The 19,263-nt window shown below is 42.7% G+C and overlaps 1 protein-coding gene across 1 annotated transcript; it reads right to left on the reverse strand.

Annotated features, from left to right (window-relative positions):
• Nucleotides 1–1,891: 1,891 nt before the first annotated feature.
• On the reverse strand, nucleotides 1,892–19,258 carry Sdhaf2 (succinate dehydrogenase complex assembly factor 2). The gene is made up of 4 exons (XM_038320992.2): nucleotides 19,104–19,258; nucleotides 12,704–12,921; nucleotides 12,514–12,623; nucleotides 1,892–2,570 (listed from the first exon to the last, which is right to left on the reverse strand). The coding sequence occupies exons 1-4, from the start codon at nucleotides 19,137–19,139 to the stop codon at nucleotides 2,440–2,442; spliced, it is 495 nt and encodes a 164-aa protein (XP_038176920.1). The 5' UTR covers nucleotides 19,140–19,258; the 3' UTR covers nucleotides 1,892–2,439.
• Between the last annotated feature and the right edge of the window lie 5 nt (nucleotides 19,259–19,263).

Genomic DNA, 19,263 nt, shown 5'->3' on the forward strand with positions numbered 1-19,263 from the left:
TAGCCTTCTGACTTTCAGATGAAACTGCCCTCGTGTATGCATGCAATTGATGATGGGCAATCTGTTAGATAATAAGCTCTAAGTCTCAGGGTGAGGCTACAAGCAAAGTCTCCTGTCTTCCTATGGTGCCCTGTGTGCTGGGAGCCACCCCAGTGTTATGAATTATAGCTCCTACTTTTTCTTGAGACTGAAGTGATATACCGCTGTTAGTTGGAAACCAAAGCTTATGCCAGTGAGTTTATTTAGCAGCTAAGTGATAAAGGGGAAGCTGTGAAACTCACAACCATCATGCTGCACTGCTTCCTCCCCTATCAGAGCTATTTTGGTGGCCAAGGTGAGGCAATGTCCCTGATCTGGGGGCCTCCTACTCACCACAGAGCAACACAGAGCTCGTGTCTCAGAACTGCCACTTATTTACTTGCCTTCTCTTTTCCAGTGCAATGTCCAGAAGTGAAGGCTGTTACTCAATGTTAGCAGTGAAGCCCTGCTGTCTAGCAGAAAGATAAAATAATAAATTCCAGCTTTTTTTCTTTTTTTATGATTTATCTTTATGTGCATTGACGTTTTGCCTGCATGCATGTCTGTGTAGGATGTCGGATCCCCTGGGACTGGAGCTACAGTTTATGAGCTGCTGGGAATTGAACCTGGATCCTCTGGAAAATCAGCCAGTGCTCTTAATTGTCGAGCCATATCTCCAACCATATTTACTTTATTCTATATGTTTTGCCTGCATGTATGTCTGTACAGCAAGTGTATGAGTGTCCAGAGAACAGAAGAGGGCATCAACATCCTTTGGAACTGGAGTTAAGACAGCTGTGAGCCATCATGTAGGTGCTGAGAACTAAGCCTGGGTCCTCTGGGAGAACAGCCAGTGCTCTTAACCACTGAGGAACCTCTCCAGCCCCACATTTTGGCTTTTTGATCATGGATGTATGACTGACTCTCTTGTCTATCAAACAGGCCTATCGCCACCCGTCTGTGGGAATGCTATGAAATAACTTCCTCCCTTGGCCAGGGAACTCTTCTTTCCCTTTGTCTACAGCTCTTGAGTTACCGACCCTGTGTTGATCAGTCCTGGCCTGCTTTTCTTTAGCTATCACTTTCACACACCAGCCGGGACTGCCTCTCCTCAGCTGTAGGGCAAAGAGAACACCTTCAGCAACACACAGCCTCCTAGCTACTTCATTCTAACAAGTGTGCTTCAGGCTGGCCTCAAACTCACTATATAGCTCATTCTAACAAGTGTGCTTCAGGCTGGCCTCAAACTCACTATATAGCCCAGGCTGGCCTCAAACTCACTATATAGCCCAGGCTGGCCTCAAACTCACTTTATACCCCAGACTGGCCCCAAACTCACTTTATAGCCCCGGCTGGCCCCAAACTCACGTTATAGCCCAGGCTGGCTTCAAACTCTTAGTGTTACTCCTACCTCAGGACCGCAAGAGCTGGGATTACAGACATGACCTATGATACCCAGTTAACATGTTATTTCTTATGTGGCATTATTATTTGATCAACTAAAATAACTTTATTTATTTTTAAATATTTTATTTATTTATTATGTATACAACATTCTGCCTCCATGTATGCCTGCAGACCAGAAGAGGCCAGATCTCATTAAAGATGGTTGTGAGCCACCATGTGGTTGCTGGGAATTGAACTCAGGTCCTCTGGAAGAACAGTTAATGCTCTTAACCACTGAGCCATCTCTCTAGCCCCTAAAATAACTTTAAAGGCTGAAGGAATGAGGGGGAAAGTTTGCCACAGTGACTGCCACAAGGTCAGAAAACCTGACTATAAGTTTGTAAAACCTCATTATTAGCATGATTATGGGTTGTATAGGAACAGACAAAATGAAGGTAATTGTAAGGGTTAAAGAACTGCCAACTCCTTCTCTTAATATCGTTCAATATTCAATTATCTTTCAACTTACAAAGTGCATGTTGGGAAGAAAATCTGAGAGGATGTTGACTTCAGCAGTGTACCCACACCATTCCTGCTTGGTGGCCTCCTTCAGCTTGCTGTGCCTTGGGTGGGCTCAGTTCAGGGGCTTAGATTGGCTCTCTCTGGCAGAAAGAACTATACCAGATTGGAAGGGGGTAGTTTTACCTTAACAAAGGCCAGGGCACTGGGTGTAGGGTGGGCAGCTCTTCAAATAGCAGCTGCATTTTTTTGTACTCTTGGGGCTGAGGCAGCTGAATTGCTTCCCCTACAGTGCCCTCTTGTGGCAGGCCTGCACTACAGCACATAGCAGCAGGATAAGGAGCCTGACCGGAGCTGTACAGACAAGTGCAGGTTAGAATGAGTGAGCCATCTTGTATATTACATGTCTGTCCTGGTAGAGGTTCAAGTGCCTAAGAAAGAGCAGGAAGCCAGAGTTTGTACCAGAAGCAGTTTCTGTCCATATACTGACCACCAAGACAGCCAGTGGCACACAGCTTAACGAGGCTTTTCAAAGAGATATTCCAAATCTGGGGCCCGCAGTCTCTGCTCTTTGTTTTTGTTTTTGGTGAACTCTCTCAGCAGTTCCATGACTTCATTTTCAAATATTTCTGGAGCTGGTTTTGCTTCTGCAAGAGAAGGGTGGGCAGAAAGAATTGTACCATAGTCAATGCTCATGTGAAGACTCAGAACTATGAAGCTGCATACAGTGCTCATGCCTGTAGTCCCAGCACTTATGAGACTAAGGCAGGATGATTATTGCAAGATCAAGACCAGCCTGGGTCACAGAGTGAGCTCCAGGCTAACATGGGCTAGAGTAAAACCCTATCTACAAAACAAAACCAGGGGCTGAGAGATGGCTCAGCTGTTATAAGTGCTCGTTGCTCTTGAAGTGGACCAGAGGTCACTTCCCAAACAGGCTGCTCACAATTACCTTTAACTCCAATTCCAAGAGATCCCATGCCCTCTTCTGGCCACCTACAGGCACCCACACACATATATCAATTAAAAAAATAATAAATTTTAAAGGCCAGGTCAAAGGCTCAATGGGTAGATATCTGCCACCAAGCCTAATAATGTGAGCTCAATCACTGAATCCTACATGGTAGAAGGAAAGAACCAACTCCCCCTACACACACACACACACACACACACACACACTCAATTTTTAAAAGAAAAAGTAAATTTCTTTTTAAAATCTAAAAGCAAACAACAACAAAGAGAAAGGTGAAACTCTGGCAATCGCCAAAAAAGATGGATTAGACCATGGACTTCCAAATACTCTAGGCTATACCAAGGTTGGTAGGGTTGGTAAACCATGTTGACCTACCTTTGTAAATAGTTTTGTTAGTACAGCTGCTCTCATTTGCTTGCATATGTTCCAGGCTACTTTATGTTACAATGGCAAAGTTGAGGAATGGCAACAGAACTCATATGGCTTCGTGATTAAAATATTTACTATCTAATACTTAAGGAACAAATCTGATGACCCTTTGCTTATGCAATCTTGGCTACGCTGCTTTGCTTTGCAGTTGGCCTCAGTTGTCTTCTGGGTCCATTGAGTAATTACCTCATCTTTGGTTTTAACATCACAGTATCACTTAGCTTGACTCCTCTATAGTTTGACAATATAACATGTAAAATCCCAGAAATAATTTATCTGCATGCCATTCTTAGTAGGCTGATAAAATCTTACACTCTCCTGTCCTGTCCACCTTGCATATGAATACCCTCTGTCCTGTATCTCCACACCGTAGATGCTGCCCATGCACTGGTCACTTGGACACCTTAGTTCTGGGAATATAATAAATGTAGAAATATTGCAGGTGCTGGGCGGTGGTGGCACATGCCTTTAATACCAGCACTCAGGAGGCAGAGGCAGGCGGATTTCTCTGAGTTCGAGACCAGCCTGGTCTACAGCTAGTTCCAGGACAGGCTCCAAAGCTACAGAGAAACCTGTCTTGAAAAAAAAAAAGAAAGAAAGAAAGTTAGGAAGGAAGGAAGGAAGGAAGGAAGGAAGGAAGGAAGGAAGGAAGGAAGAAAGAAAGAAAGAAAGAAGAAAGCGAAAAAGATAAGAAAGAAGAAAGAAAGAAAAGAAAGAAGAAAGAAAGAAAGAAAAGGATAGATTGCAGGCTTATGTTCAAGTGACCACGTTCTTTGGTTTTAGTTTATTTGCTTGTTTGTTTTTGAGACAGGGTCTCACTACATAGATCTATCTGTCCTGGAACCCACTATGTAGACCAGGTTGACCTTGACCTCAGTCTCTGCCTCCTGAGTACTGGGATGAAAGGCATATGGCACTATGTCAGGCTATGTAACCACATTTTTTATTCAATAATTGACCCAAAGCACAAGAGTAGTGATGCAAAGAAGGCACTGGGCACAGACATGGACAGACACGTTCACCCTGGTGCATGTGCAGCAGGTGACACTGCAGGGCACATGGGGGAAAGCATGGGCTACACGGGCTGGAATCATCCAGTGTTAGGAATCCTCTGAGGATTTTAGAATGAATTCCCTACCAATAAAGGGAGACAACAGTATTGTTTCCATTTTCTTTCTTTTGTGTTTTGTGGTGCTGGAGAATGAACCCAGGAGGGCCTCATGTGTGCTCTAAAGAGTTCTGCCATTGAGCTCTACTTCCAGCCCTCCTATCCTAAGCTACAATCTCCCTGAAACAAAGCTCCGCTTCTTCTCCTTATCTGTTAGGAATCCTTGGGTATAAATGACATAAATTAACTATAGCAAACTTAAGCAAATAGGAATTTTTTGGAAGTAACGAGAGGTCCATAGTATGAACATAAACCCGCAGAATGAGATGTTAATGGACAGGCAAAGGAGCAGTAAGACAAAAAAGATTTGAAGCCAGACTAGGATACACAATGGAACCCATCTCAAAAAGCTAACAAAGGGCTCAGGAAATGATCCAGTAAGTAAAGCATTTGGCATGTAAGCATGAGGGAGAGCCTGTGTGTCCAGGACTTACATAATCCAAGTATGAAGCACACATAGGTGATCTTAGTGCTACTCTAACAAGACAAGAGAATCCCAGGAGGGCCTAACAAAACTAGGTAAAGCTGTTTGCCATGCTTGAATTCCATTCCCGAAACCCACGTAAGGGTAAAAGAGAACTAACTTCACACTCAGACCTCCACATGGGTACTGTAACATATGCATACTCTCTCTCTCTCTCTCTCTCTCTCTCTCTCTCTCTCTCTCTCTCTCTCTCTCTCTCTCTCTCTCTCTCTCTCTCACACACACACACACACACACAATTTTTTTTTAAAGCCAGTAAACAAAAATGTGATACAGGAGCTGGAGAGATGGCTCAGCAGTTAGGAGCATCTACTGCTTCCCCAGAGGACCTGAGTTTGATTTTAGTACTATGTCAGGTGGCTCACAACAACCTGTATTCCTGTTCCAGGGGATCCAATGCCTTTGGCCTCCACTGACACACCAGCACTCACATGTGTATACAGACACATATACATACACATGACGAAAAATAAAATAAATCCAGGAGGGAAACTATTGTGAGAAATCCATGGTGTCATTGGCTAAATGGCTCGAGTTCCCACAAAAGAAAACTACAAGAAAGCAAGCAGTAGGAATAGACTCAGGGATAACTTGCATCAGCACTCCAGGTAAAAATTTAAAGTAATTATGACGAACATTAAAAGCTCCCATGGAAAAAGCAGGCAAAGTAGAAGAACAGATGAGGCATTTCAACAGGGAGTGAGAAAGTCTAAATGTCATATGGAAATACTAAAAATAAAGCCACAGCAGCAGCAATGCAAAATGACTTCACGAGGCTCATCGTGACATCTGACAAAGAGAGAATCAGTGAAAGAGAGGCCAAGAGATGATGTCAAACACAAAGGACCCAAAATTATTCACAACGAGACAAGAGGAGCACACAAAACTGTGGACACACATCATTCAAAGTGCAATCAGAATTGCAAAAGGAGGAGAGGGTATGAAGGAGACTGAAGAATCTTCCCTTAATAATCAAAAACATAAAAATCCAGATCCAGCATGTCCAGAGAACCCCAAACAGAATAAATACTACAAAAATACCTAGACATAGTAATATAGTTAGGATGGGGAATGTCCCTCCAAGGACAATGTCCCCAGCTTACTGCTACTGGGAGGAAGTGAAAACCTTGGGGGTCCTAGGAAGTCTTCCAGTCATTGGAGATATATTCTCAAAGGGATAACAGGATCTAGTCCCTCCCTTCCCTATCCCTCAACACACCTGATACATGCTTCCTGGCCATGAAGTGAACACTGCTTATCAGGTTCTTTCTGCTGCCATGTGCTGCCTCATCTACTTACCTCAGTTCTTCCAGCACTGGCGTTCGTCACCCAGAGAATGAACTCCCAAAACTGGGCATGGTGGCATGTGTCTGCAATTCTAACTACTCAGAAGGGCTGAAGCATGGAAGTTCAGCAGTTTGGGGCCAGCCTGAGCAGCAAGAGCTCATCTCTTAAAGAATAATTTTAAAATATCTTTTAAATTTTGGATTTATTTTATGTGTGTTTTGCCTCTATGTATATGCATGTGTACTATATATGCATATGCATGTGTACCATATATGTATATGCATATGTACCATATATGTGCCTGGTGCCCACTGAGGCCAGAAGTGGGTACCAGAACCCTTGGAACTGTAGTTACATACTGACAGCCTGGCAAAAGACATATGTCTTCATAAAGCACTGAAAAACAAACAAACAAACCTGGTGAGCCTTTAGTTCCATACTCAAGATAGGGAATTCAAATAAGCCAATTTGTGCTACAAGTAAAGGAAGTTCAGCAGAGGGATTATAGCAGGATAGGAACACAGATTTACATAAAGAAACAACCATCTCCAGAAATGGCCAAAGTTAATGAGAGTAAAACACATATTTTGAATTATTTTCGTTTACTGTACACAGTAAAACAACAGAAATGTGTTCCGGGCTTAGAATAAAGGTCAAAGTAAAAAGAATGATACAGCTTAAGGCAGTACGTTATGTGTGTGGGGTGCACACTCTGTTGTAAAGGCCATACATTATACATGAGCTTCACAGGTCTCGAAATCAGACTATGATTATTTAAAGTTGTATATTGTGAACCCAGGAGCAATCATTAAAAACCTAAAAGCACATAAATAAACCAAGAGTGGCAATACCCACCCCCATACACAACCAAAATAAGAGAAAAAGAACACATGGAAGAAACAACAAACAACCAAAAATGACAAGAGTTTAACTCAAACGCATTGAGAATTTAGTAAATATGGAAGGTCTAAATCCACTGGTGAAAAGCAGAGACCATCAGATGGGATGAAAAAAGAAAGACTATGTATTCTGTCTACAGAAAAACTCAATTTAGATCTAAAGACAAAGACAGTTTGTGATTTTACAACATATGCACTCCAGCTGGTGATGGAAGGGTACTCAGACAAATGTCAAGTATGAAGGAGGACTGCCACTGCCAGGCAGAGAGCTACGAAGCAAACAAGGCCCTCCAAAGCCGAGGGAAACTGGCTATTGGCAGGTCAACAGGGAACTCAGCCCTCTACTGAAAGGAAACAAATTCTCGGAAAAAAAAAAAATGTCAATGGGCTTAGAATTAGATTGTTCCCCAGTCTCCAGATGCAACGCAGCACACCTGACTCACTGATTTCGGGGTGTGAATATCTGGGCAGAGCTTTTTACCCACAGAACTATGAACAATGAAATAGCTGTGGCTTCGAGTTTAGTAAATGTGTGGCAATTGCTTACAAAGCAAGAGGAAAATAAACAGGAAGCTACACACCAGGCAAAAACTAATCAAAAGAAACCTGAAGGCCCAGCAAGCTGGCTAGTTAATCAAGACACTTGCTACCAAATCCTAGGACCTGAGTTCAATCCCTGGAGCCTCCTACAAGTTGTTCTCTGCCCTCCACATGTACACTGTGGTATGCAGGTACTCCTCCTCTTCCTCCTCCTCCTACACACACACACACACACACACACACACACACACACACACACATAAACGTTGGGGGGAAAAAGCCAGAGTGGCTATACTAACAGACACCTCAAAGCAAGTATCATTACCAACAATAAAGACAGAGCAACAGTGACAAAGGAAGCAATCTTAGGAAAAAAATATAACAGTACCAGATGTGTTTGCATCAAATGCCTGAGCCCTGACAATGTGAAGCAAAGACCAAGAAAGGAGAAGGGGGTGACAGACGATCCGTGAAGGGAACAGATGTCAATGTCCCTCCCTCAGTAACTGATAGAATAGGCTCAGAAAATCAAAACCATGTAGAACACATCAACAACCTCCTTGTCTCAGTTGTCATTTACAGAATGCTCTGCCCACAAGAACAAAGACACAAAATTAAGTGTATATGGAATATTTCCCAAGTACTTGTATTTCAGGCTTGAAAGCAAACTTCAACAAAATCTGGCAAATTCCCAAATACTTGAAACTTAAATATACTTCTTAATAACTCATAGGCTGCACAGAGTCATGAGAAAAACTATAAAGTAATTTGAATCTCAGGAAAATGCAAGATTACATTAACAGAAAGCTCAAACAGTGCTTAGAGGAGTGTTTCTCAACCTGTGGGTCACAATCCCTTTGGTGTCGAATGAGCCTTTCACAGGGGCCATATATCAGATATCCTGTATATCAGATATTTACATTACAATTCATATCAGTAGCAAAATTACTGTTATGAAGCACCACTGAAATAACCTTATGGTTGGGAGTCACAGCATTAGGAAGGTTGAAAACCACTCAGTTAATGGTATGGGATTTCCCTCTGTATGTGTGCGCACGGCTCAGAGGCAGTGAACAGACTTCCTCCCCTATGTTGGACTGGGCAGATAAGCAGACATGTCGTATATACCCTAGTAATGGCGCAGCTTAAGTTTTTAAGAAGTGCTTAGCATTTTAAGAAGTAATTCTGGTCAGAAAATAATTACAGCTATGCAATGAAGACAAATTCAGATGAAAAAGACCTCTAAATGAGACACAGTGTGTTTAAAAAATGTACACAGGCTTGCCTGCAAGATGTAGGATTCTGAGCTACTTCTCCAGCACCATGTCTGCCTGCGTGCCACCACGCTCCCCACCATCATGATAAAAGGACTGAACCTCTGAAACTGTAGGTGAGCCACCACAATTGAATGTTTTCATTTATAATAGTTGCTGTGAATTGGGCAGTGGTGGTGCACACCTTTAATCCCAACACTCAGGAAGCAGAGGCAGGTGGATCTCTGTGAGTTCAAGGCCAGCCTGGTCTACAGAGTGAATTCCAGGACAGCCAGAGCTACACAGAGAAACCCAGTCTTGAAAAACCAAAAAGAGCTGCTGTGGGGCTAGAGAGATGCCTCAGCAATTGAGAGCATTGACTGTTATTCCAGAGGACCTGGGTTCAATTTCCAGTGCCTACTTGGCAGCTCACAGCTGTCTGTAACTCCAAGATCTGACATCCTCACACAGACATACATGCAAACACCAATGCACATAAAATAAAAATAAACAAATTATCTTAAAAAAGAGTTGCTGTGGTCATGGTGTCTCTTCACAGCAATAAAAACCCCAAGACACAAAGTGTCTCTTCATAATTTGTCCCTGGCAATCACTGGTAAGTAGCTATTGTCCCTGTTCGTTTTTTTTTCCTAAAATATCATAAAAATGAAAGCACATAGAAGGTACTCTTTGGATCTTAGCATAAACAGTGGAAACTATGGCCAGTTGCCTATTTATGTAATGGCTCATATGCAAAGAAAGGCTTTATTTTCTGTTTTGAGACAGGGTCTCATGTAGTGTTGGCTGGCCTCAAACTCAGAGATCAACCTGCCCCTGCCTCCCAAGGACTGGGATTAAAGGTGTGCACCACCATGTCAAGCAAGACTGATTTTTAAAAAGTTGAGGGGGGGAAATCCAAAAGAATAATACTTCATGATTGCAAGTATATGAAGTTCAAATCCAATGTTCATGACTGACATTAATTGAGACACAGGCACACTCATTTGTAGACCTGCTACCTGTGGTTGATTACACATTATAGTTGCAATCTACAGTTACAGAGTTATGAGAGACCATATGGCTTGCAGTACCTAAAATATTTACTGTCTGGCCCATACGGATAAAGTATGGTATAAAGGTACACATACCCCAAATCCAATGATTCTTCTGGGTATTTATCCAAGAAAACCTGCAATCTATTTTCATAAAATCTGTACACAAATGTTTACGGTGGCTTTGGTCATTATTGTCTACAACTGAAAAATGCTAAAATCCCCCTACTGGTCAATAAATAAACTGTGGTATAATCCACACACTGAAATATTACTCAACAAACAAAAGAATGAACTTCTGACTGAACTACTGACATAAGCAACAAAGGTCAATCTCAAATGTCTTATGATAAGTCAGCACCAAACTTGTCCTACATGGGGCTAGATAGCAAATTAAAAAAAGTAAGATTTCCTGGGTTTTCAAATAACCAATTAAGCATCTAGACTCCTATTTTTTAAAAAAAGATTTACTGTATCTTTAATTGTAATTGTGTTAGTGTGTACATGAGTGCCATCCCCATAAAAGGCCAGAGGTGTTAGATTCCCCTGGAGTTGGAGTTACACAAAGTTATGAGCAGGCAGTCTGTTAATATATAGATTACTATGGCCATTACACTAACATGAAACTGTTAAGTCACAGAAAACTGATTGGTCCGCAGCCGCACGATCACAAAGAGAGCAAGAAAGTAGGGAAGCCCACATCACGTACTGGACCCAGAAGCCAGCCGGGCAGTGGCAGGTATCCAAGGCTCTCTGAGACGTTTAATGAGAAAGTATGAAGGACCGCAGCACGAGAACTCTATACCCAAATGAATGACATGGAGCCTGATGGCAGCTACCTAGAGCCACTGGAGGCCTGAGCCCCATGAATCAAGGCGCCAACTGTATTAGTTAGCTCGATTCGGGAAATAACCAGGCTAACTAAAAGATAAACAATTATATTTTTATTTATTATAGGAGGGAAAACTCACGAAACAGGAACGAGAAGTCCAAGCTTAGCTGTGCAGTGAGGGTACCACAGAGAGCGTGGGGAGGGGGTCTAAGTGCCCCAGAAAAACCACACCCCAACTTGGTCCCACCTCATGAAGATAACTGTTAACAAAGCTTCCCCATCTGAGCATTACCCTGAGAAAGCCAATCTTTATTATGCCTATGGCCTGCAATTCAAAAATGCTTGATCCATTTGCAGTCTCTGTTCCTACTTCCTTAAACTTTCCCTTTTACAAGAGCCCTCACTGCCCCCCCCACCAAGGTTTAAGGTAGACTTTGGACAAGAGCCCTTCATCTTTTAATTTAGCTGACTTTTTGAATAAAACGTCATTATCCTGACTAGTAATGGTGGCACAGGTCTGTACTCCCAACACTCTGTAAACTCAGCCTGTAGGAGACTGGGGTGGAAGGATCATGAGTTCAGAGCCAGACTGGGCTACATAGTGAGTCGCTGACTCAAAACAAAGCAAGTGTCTGGCCATTAATCTCAGCACAAGGGGCAAAAGCAGGCAGATCCCTGTGAGTTCTAGGCCAGTTTGGTCTGGACAGCAAGTTCCAAAACAGCCTGGGCCCTACAGTGAGATCCTTTATCAAAAGACAAACAATCCAAAAATATTGCCGCCCTTACTTTGATGCTTTGTCTCTCAACTGAACTGGCTTGTCCTACAGGAAACAACCCAGAACATTTCACCCCGTTCCCAAGCTATTCTTCAGTCTTTCCTTTGATCCTGTGAGTTTTATAAGCTTTACTATATTCCCTTTTCACCTAAGTCAGAGTATACTCCATCTGTCTCACAAAAGCTGAACTGAGGGCAGGAAAGGCACTTGTTGCAAAGCTTGATGACCTTAGTTCAATCCCTGGAACTCACAAGGTGAAAGGAGAAAACTAAGTTGTCCTCTGACCTTAATACACATGCACATGTATGCTTGCTTACATATGCACACAAAATAAATAAGTAAATGTAAAATAAAAAATGTTTAAAGAAACAACTGATTGGGGGCTGGAGAGATGGCTCAGAGGTTAAGAGCATTGCCTGCTCTTCCAAAGGTCCTGAGTTCAATTCCCAGCAACCACATGGTGGCTCACAACCATCTGTAATGGGGTCTGGTGCTCTCTTCTGGCCTGCAGGCATACACACTGACAGAATATTGTACACATAATAAATAAATAAATATTAAAAAAAAGAAACAACTGATCAAATTTTGTACATTCTGGAAAATTTTGAACAGTGTTTAGGTTTAGTGTCTATTACATAAATAAACGATGAAAACAGGGCCTGACTTTGTGGCGCATGTAATCCCAGCATTCAGGAGGCAGAGGCAGGCAGATCTCTGTGAGTTCAAAGCTAACCTGGTCTACATAGAGAGTTTCAGGACAGTCAGGGCTACACAGAACAATCCTGTCTCAAAAAAAAAAAAAAAAAAAAAAAAAAAAAGGATTGCAAAGATACTATTTCAGACTTAAATTGGTGTGTTCTCCTATCAACATGAAAGGCAGTTTATCATATGGAATACCTGTGGCCCAGTGGTAAATATCCCAGTCATTGCTAGGCTCGTTAATCAGGCGATCATAGAGGTTCAGCTGCTTCTCTGTCATGTTGTGCAGATATTCCTTAGCAAAGAGGCTAAAAAGGAAAAGGAAAATGAGGCTGACAAGACTGCCTTATTAAAGAAAAGTGACACCCCGAGTCCTCTTCCCCACTACCTAAGAAGAATGCAGTTCTCCAGCATCCCCCTCTTTCTGCTCTCATAGAGCAGGCGGGCTCTTTTGGTTTCTATGGATTCATCAGTTCTCTCCTGCCATGGAGGCAAAGGGATTTCAATCATGTCTTTTTGAGAATCTGTTGGGCTGTCACCTCTGTAGAATCGTCTGAATGATGTCACACTGAACAAAGGAGACAGCAGGCTCTGCTTTGACAGCACCTGAAACAAACCACAAACATCTTTATAAGACAATGGTTACTATTACTGCTATTTATTCAACACATAAGGTGCTAAATGCATTAGATTTCACTTAGTCCTTCTGCTGATTCTGGTCCCTTGAAGTCAAGGGACAGAAACCAATGAATCTAAGACTTAGAGGGGATAGTCTCTGAAAGAGAACCACAGACACATGTCCATAAATTGTGCAGCACCTCACTCTACAAGACAGAATAACCCTAACCCAAAACCCTAATCCTAACGAATCTTTCCAGAAATTATCCCAGCAGAAGCACGTCTCCTTTTGCGTTCCTTTAAAACTGTATAGTATACTTGTGTTCCAGTTACTCACCTGTTACACCCTGAGGATACCTGGATCTCTAAAGACTCCAGACCCAAGAAGGGCATAAACTCTAAGACATAATGAGAAGGGTGGGATGATGGCTCATAGGTAAAGTGCTTGCTGTGCAAGCATGAGGAGCTGAGTGCAGACCAGGGAAGAGACAAGCATGGCCAGGAATGACATCCTTCAGCTGCAACCCCAGTACAGGTGGATCCTAACAGCTTACTGGTCAGGGAGTCTAGCCAAAACAGAGGGATTATGTCTCCGGAAATAAAGTGAAAATAGAGGAAGACACCTGAAGTTGACCCCTGGCTTTCACACATACAGTTTGGCAAGCACTCTCCTCCCTTCTCTTTCTTCTCTCACATGCACACAATTATATCACACACATACACAATTTCTTAAAAAAGACACAATGGTAAGGTGGTAGACAGAAGTTTCTGTCCCACCTTGTCCTACAGTCGTTCAATCCCAAAGAAATACACAGAGGCTTATATTAATAATAAACTGTTGGGCCTATTAGCTCAGGCTTATTATTAACAAGCTCTTACAACTTATGTTAACCTGTAATTCTTGTCTATGTTTAGCTATGTAGCTTGGTTCCTTTTCTCAGTAAGGCATTCTCATCTTGCTTCCTCTGTGTCTGGCTGATAACTGATTCTCTGCCTTTCCTCTTCCCAGAATTATTAGTCTGGTTGCCCAACTTAAACTTCTTGCCTGGCTACTGGCCAATCAGCGTTTCATTAAGCTAATATGAGTGACAAGTCCTTACACTACACAAGAGCATTATCACACAGCATGGTAATGTTAGCAAGAAGGCAGAATAGGAAGACTCACATCCTCCTTGACACCAAACCCTTCCAATGGAGATACTGACTCAACAACTCACAAATCTATTCCCTCTATAAGAAGTCTGGGAAATAGGCTCCTGCTCCCCAGATGAGTACAAAATCAGCTGCCAACAGGAAAGTTGCACACTGAACATGCCAAAATCCTGTTATAGTGGTATATTATTTGTGTTTTAATAAATAAAGCATGCATGAACATCAGACAGCAAAGCAGCCATAATAGCCATATAGACCATGGAGTGGTGACACACACCTTTAATCCCTTGACTCAGGAGACAGAGGCAGACGGATCTCAAGTTCAAGGCCACCCTGGGTTATACAAGATTGAATCTGTCTAAAAGAGAAACAGAATTCACACAAAGGTGATCTTTAATCCCAGCACTAGAGAGGTGGAGACAGGAGCAATAAGGCTGGATGGAGAGAGAAATAAAAAGGGGAAGAGATAGGAACTCAGTGGAGTATGGAGTCTTTAGGATGCTTGGAGATAGGATCTCACCCATTTTTGGTCTGAGATAGAGGTAAGAGCCAGTGGCTGGCTGCTTTGCTTTTCTGATCTTCAGGTTGAACCCCAATATCTATCTCTGGATTTTTATTATTCGTGCTATATCCTGTTTTCCCCAAGACTTCCCCCATACCACCACCCAAGCACAAGATGATAGAGAGAATATTCCAACACCAGACTTCTACCTAGGAGGGAAAGGTAAGACTCCTAGAAGGTATCCAAACAAGCTGAATCTAAGTGCTATAGGAAGAGGCACCTGGCTGGAAGCTGTAGCAAACAAAGGTGATAGTTAACACCAGCAACATTCTCTTACCATGGTCCCCATTCCTGCCTTACTGTAGAATGAAAAAAAAAATCACAACTCCCAACTTTTCCTGGGGAAGCAGAGCTGGGGTGTCCATCTAATGCTCCAGTGTCTCAGGGGCTGCCTATGGGGCTGGTTTTTTGTCTCTCTTGCCTCAGAGCAGTAACAGGACACAACCCATTCCAGACACTTAGGGACCATGGAGACCAAGAGAGCTGAGCTGCTTACTTTTGGTGCAGAGGAAACCTTACACAGCAGACAAAAATCTAGTATTGTTTGGGAGCCTCTTCCCCGGGGCTCAGAGAATAGTGGAGCATATGGCTAATGTTCTAGAGCATGGGGGTTGATGTTCCCTAAGGGACTGGTTGGTTTCTATTTTGAACAACTTACAACACTAATAGAACCAGCACACTCTAGAAGTCCAGCAGCCACTGAGCATAAGAGAGCAGAACAACTAGCTAGGCATGGTGCCTCATGCCTCTAATTCCAGCACTTGAGAGGGTAGAGCAGGGCTTCTATGAAGCTGAGGGACTACAGTACCATACAAAACAGAGGGAGGCGAGGAAAGGAGGAAGGGGCTCTGCGCAACTTACAGTGGTTACAAAGAAACTATAGAATCACAGACACTATCTAAAGCTGCTGATTATGAACTGATAGAGGAAGGCAAAGGCGCTTGTTACCAAGCATGAGGACCTGAGTTCTAACCCCAGAGCACATACACATAGAAGACAGACACATACATACACAGAGAGGCAGAGACAGACAGAAAGACAGACACACACACACACAATACTAAGAAAGAGAGAGAGAGAGAGAGAGAGAGAGACAGAGACAGAGAGAGAGAGAGAGAGAGAGAGAGAGAGAGAGAGAGAGAGAGAGCAAAACTTCCAAACTTTGGAAAAAGAAATGAACATTCAAATTTGAGAAGTTCAAGAGACCTCAAGTATCATGAACCTAAGGAAGTCCACACCAAGGCATAAATTGTTCAGCAAATCAGAAATGTACATGTATAAAGAAAGGCCATGTGAGGGCACAATGGAAAAGTGGCTATCTGCAAGCCATGGAGTGAGACCACGAGAGAGAATAGCTGTGCTATCATCATCTTCACCCTAGACTCCAGTCTCCAGAATTTTGAAAACAGACATTTCTGTTGTAAGGTAGCTCCACTAAATGAATACAGCATGCTTTGAAAGCTCAGTTTCCTAGGCCACAGCTTAAGCATTCTAGACCAGCATCTCTAGGAAAAGGCACTTGAAATTACATTTTAGGGGCTGGAGAGATGGCTTAGAGGTTAAGAAGATTGGCTAAGTCCTGAGTTCAATTCCCGGAACCACATGGTGGCTCACAACCATCTATAGTGGAATCTGATAACCTCTTCTGGCATAAAGTTGTACATCCATCTAGAACACTTATATACATAAGTTTTAAAAAAAAGAAAACGTATTAAAATTTTTTTACGTGTGCAAACGTGGGTGCATATATAGAGGTCAGAGGAACATCTCAGGTGTCAGTCTTCAGCTTCTACCTTGTTTTGTTGTTTTCTATTGTGTGTGCCACCTAGCTGGCTTGTGAGCTTCCAGGGATTCTCTCATCTCTACCTCCCATCTTATCATAGCAGCACACTAGGCTGGTCTTGAACTTACTAAAGAACCTTAAATTTCTCATCCTCTTGCCACCAATTTCAGAGTGCTAGAATTAGAAGCACATGGCAAACTCAGGACTTTCATGCATGATAGGTGTTGTATAGCAATCTCCCTTATGATAAAACCTTCAATTTTGGAGGGAAGCTCATTAAAACACAGGATGCTGCTGTTTTCTTCTTCTTTTCTTCTTCTCCTTCTCCTCCTCTTCCTCCTTTTTCTTCTTCATCATTCTCACTATGTAGTCCTAGCCAGCCTGGATGATCATTGTCATCAACATTATCACTATGTAGTCCTAGCTGGCCTGGATCATCATCAACATCACCACCATCATCATTATCATCACCATCATCACTATGTAATCCTAGCTGGCCTGGATCATCATGATCATCATCATCATCATCATCATCATCATCATCATCATCATAAGTAGACCTAGCTGGCCTGGAACTTGACATCTAGATAAGGCTGGTCTTGAACTCAGAGACCCTCCAGTCTCTGCCTTATGCTACCACACCCAGCCAAGACACAGAATGTTCTAAAGCAAGGTAATATATCCTGTCCTACAGGGATGCTCCTTAAGCTCAGGAAGTAAACAACTCAAAGGCTTCAGGAAGTCTCTAAAACTAACCAGCTATACAAGGCCACTCCCTCCTCACATATAACTTTAGCTCCAGGGGATCCAACACTCTCTTCAGCTTCAGTGTATAGCCATACTCAACAAGTGTGTGTGAGTACATACACACACACATACAAACTTTAAAAAAAAATCTTCAAATAAAAGCATATTCTAAAGCATCAATATCCTATACACAAGGAGTAAAAGAGAAGTTTTTGTATGCAGTAAAAATTATCAATTTAATAGACTTAGAAAATATTCTAGGTAAGCCCCATCATACCACAAGGAAAACTCTTATAGAAGAGACTCAAAAGAAAATGAGATTGCTGAAGCTAGAGAGATAGTTTAGCAGTTAAGAGCATTTACTGCTCTTACGTAGGACTGAGGTTCAGTTCCCAACATCCACAGCAGGTGTCTCATACCCACCTGTAACTCCAATTACAGAAAATCCAACATCCTCCTCTGGCCTTCATGGGCACCTAGACACTTAGTACACATAAACTTATGGAAACACATACATATACATATATTTTTAATCTAAAAGAGAAAGAGAGAGAAAGGAAGGAAAGAAGGAAGGAAGGAAAGAAAGAAAAAGAGGAAGGAAAAGGAAAAGGAGATTCCCTACATGCTGAGACCCTGGAAACTCCCTGTGGAGCTTCTTTGATGCTCATGGTCTTCTCTGAAGTAGATTGGTGCTGCCAGGAGCAGACATGTCTCATTGTCATAAAAAAGAACCAGCCAGGTGGTGGTGACGCACGCCTTTAATCCCAGCACTCAGGAGGCAGGCAGAGGCAGGCGGATCTCTGTGAGTTCGAGGTCAACCTGGTCTACAAGGGCTAGTTCCAGGACAGGCTCCAACGCTACAGAGAAATCCTGTCTCGAAAAAGCAAAAGAGTTCGCAAGAAGGTCTAACAATCATAACTATATGTAGACCTGACACTAGAGAACTCAGATCTACAAAACAGGCAGGGACAGATCTGAAGGGAGAAAAAAAAAGCAACAGACAGATTTTAATACCATACTTTCAATAAGGATGAGACATCCAGACGGGATGGGGCTGGGTTCGGGGAGGTTCAATTCTAGATAACTCCAACAACACTATAAGCTAAGTTTATCTAACTGAGATATACAGACATTCTACACAACAGACCATGCATTTCTCTCAAATGCATGGATGGATGAACATTCCCAAGAGTTCACACGTTATGTCACAAGTCTTGACAAATTTAAGAAAAATCATAACTACCTTTCACCAACACTGAAATAAAACCGGAAACCAACAGCGTATGAAAACTGGAAAACTCACAAACATACAGATATTTAAAACCACGCATTTGAACAACCAAAATGTTACAGTAATGAAAAACACTTTTTTTCAAGGCAGATTACTATACAAGAAAGTGGAGACCAAAATAGTACCTAGATGTAAATTTATAGCGGCAAAAGGTTAAGCTTTGAAAAAAAAAAGGGGGGGGGATAAGTGTTGATTCAAGTCTATAATCCCTGTACTTGGGAGGATGAGGCAGGAGAATTGCAAATTTGAGGCCAGCCTGAGCAACACATTAAGGCCGGCTAAAAAGGGAAAGAAAACACTGAAGAGTTTAAGAATAGGGGCTAGAAATGGGCTTTTTGGAGGCGGTTCGGTAACTGTGTCTGGGAACTTAGGTAAGATCTGAGTTTTCTCGCACGATGACTGACGACTTAACCACATATTGCCAAGTGTTATACTCGAGCACACCGTACGCTCAGCCAAGAATGGAAAATGACCTGCATGTCCAGCGCCTGTTTGCGTCTCGACCTGGGGGGGGAATCTTTCCCTTGAGGGGTTGTGGGGTAGTTGAACTCTTCCTACAGTCTCTACGACACAGAGGAGGAAGAGACAGTCCTAACTGTTGCCCGCCCCGAACCCTAAATCTTCGGCTATCTCACCCGCGCCAGCGTCGGGATCAAGGTGACCACCGCCATGTCTCCCTATAGCACCGGAAGCTGGCAACCGGGGCCACTTCCGGGAACTCCCAGCGGGCAGTCTGCGGATTTCACCAGTGGAGGTGGCCCTCGAGCCGGAAAACGCGTCCCAGCGTATGGCGGA

Source organism: Arvicola amphibius, chromosome 1, assembly GCF_903992535.2.
Source record: "Arvicola amphibius chromosome 1, mArvAmp1.2, whole genome shotgun sequence".
NCBI lineage: Eukaryota > Metazoa > Chordata > Mammalia > Rodentia > Cricetidae > Arvicola > Arvicola amphibius.

Coding starts and splice junctions, on each gene's coding strand:
- Sdhaf2 (XM_038320992.2), bottom strand. CDS start 19,139: ATGGCGGTGGTCACCTTGATCCCGACGCTGGCGCGG. Junction 12,922..19,103: donor TGATCCCGACGCTGGCGCGG/GTGAGATAGCCG, acceptor GGTTTGTTTCAG/GTGCTGTCAAAGCAGAGCCT. Junction 12,624..12,703: donor GAGAACTGCATTCTTCTTAG/GTAGTGGGGAAG, acceptor TTTCCTTTTTAG/CCTCTTTGCTAAGGAATATC.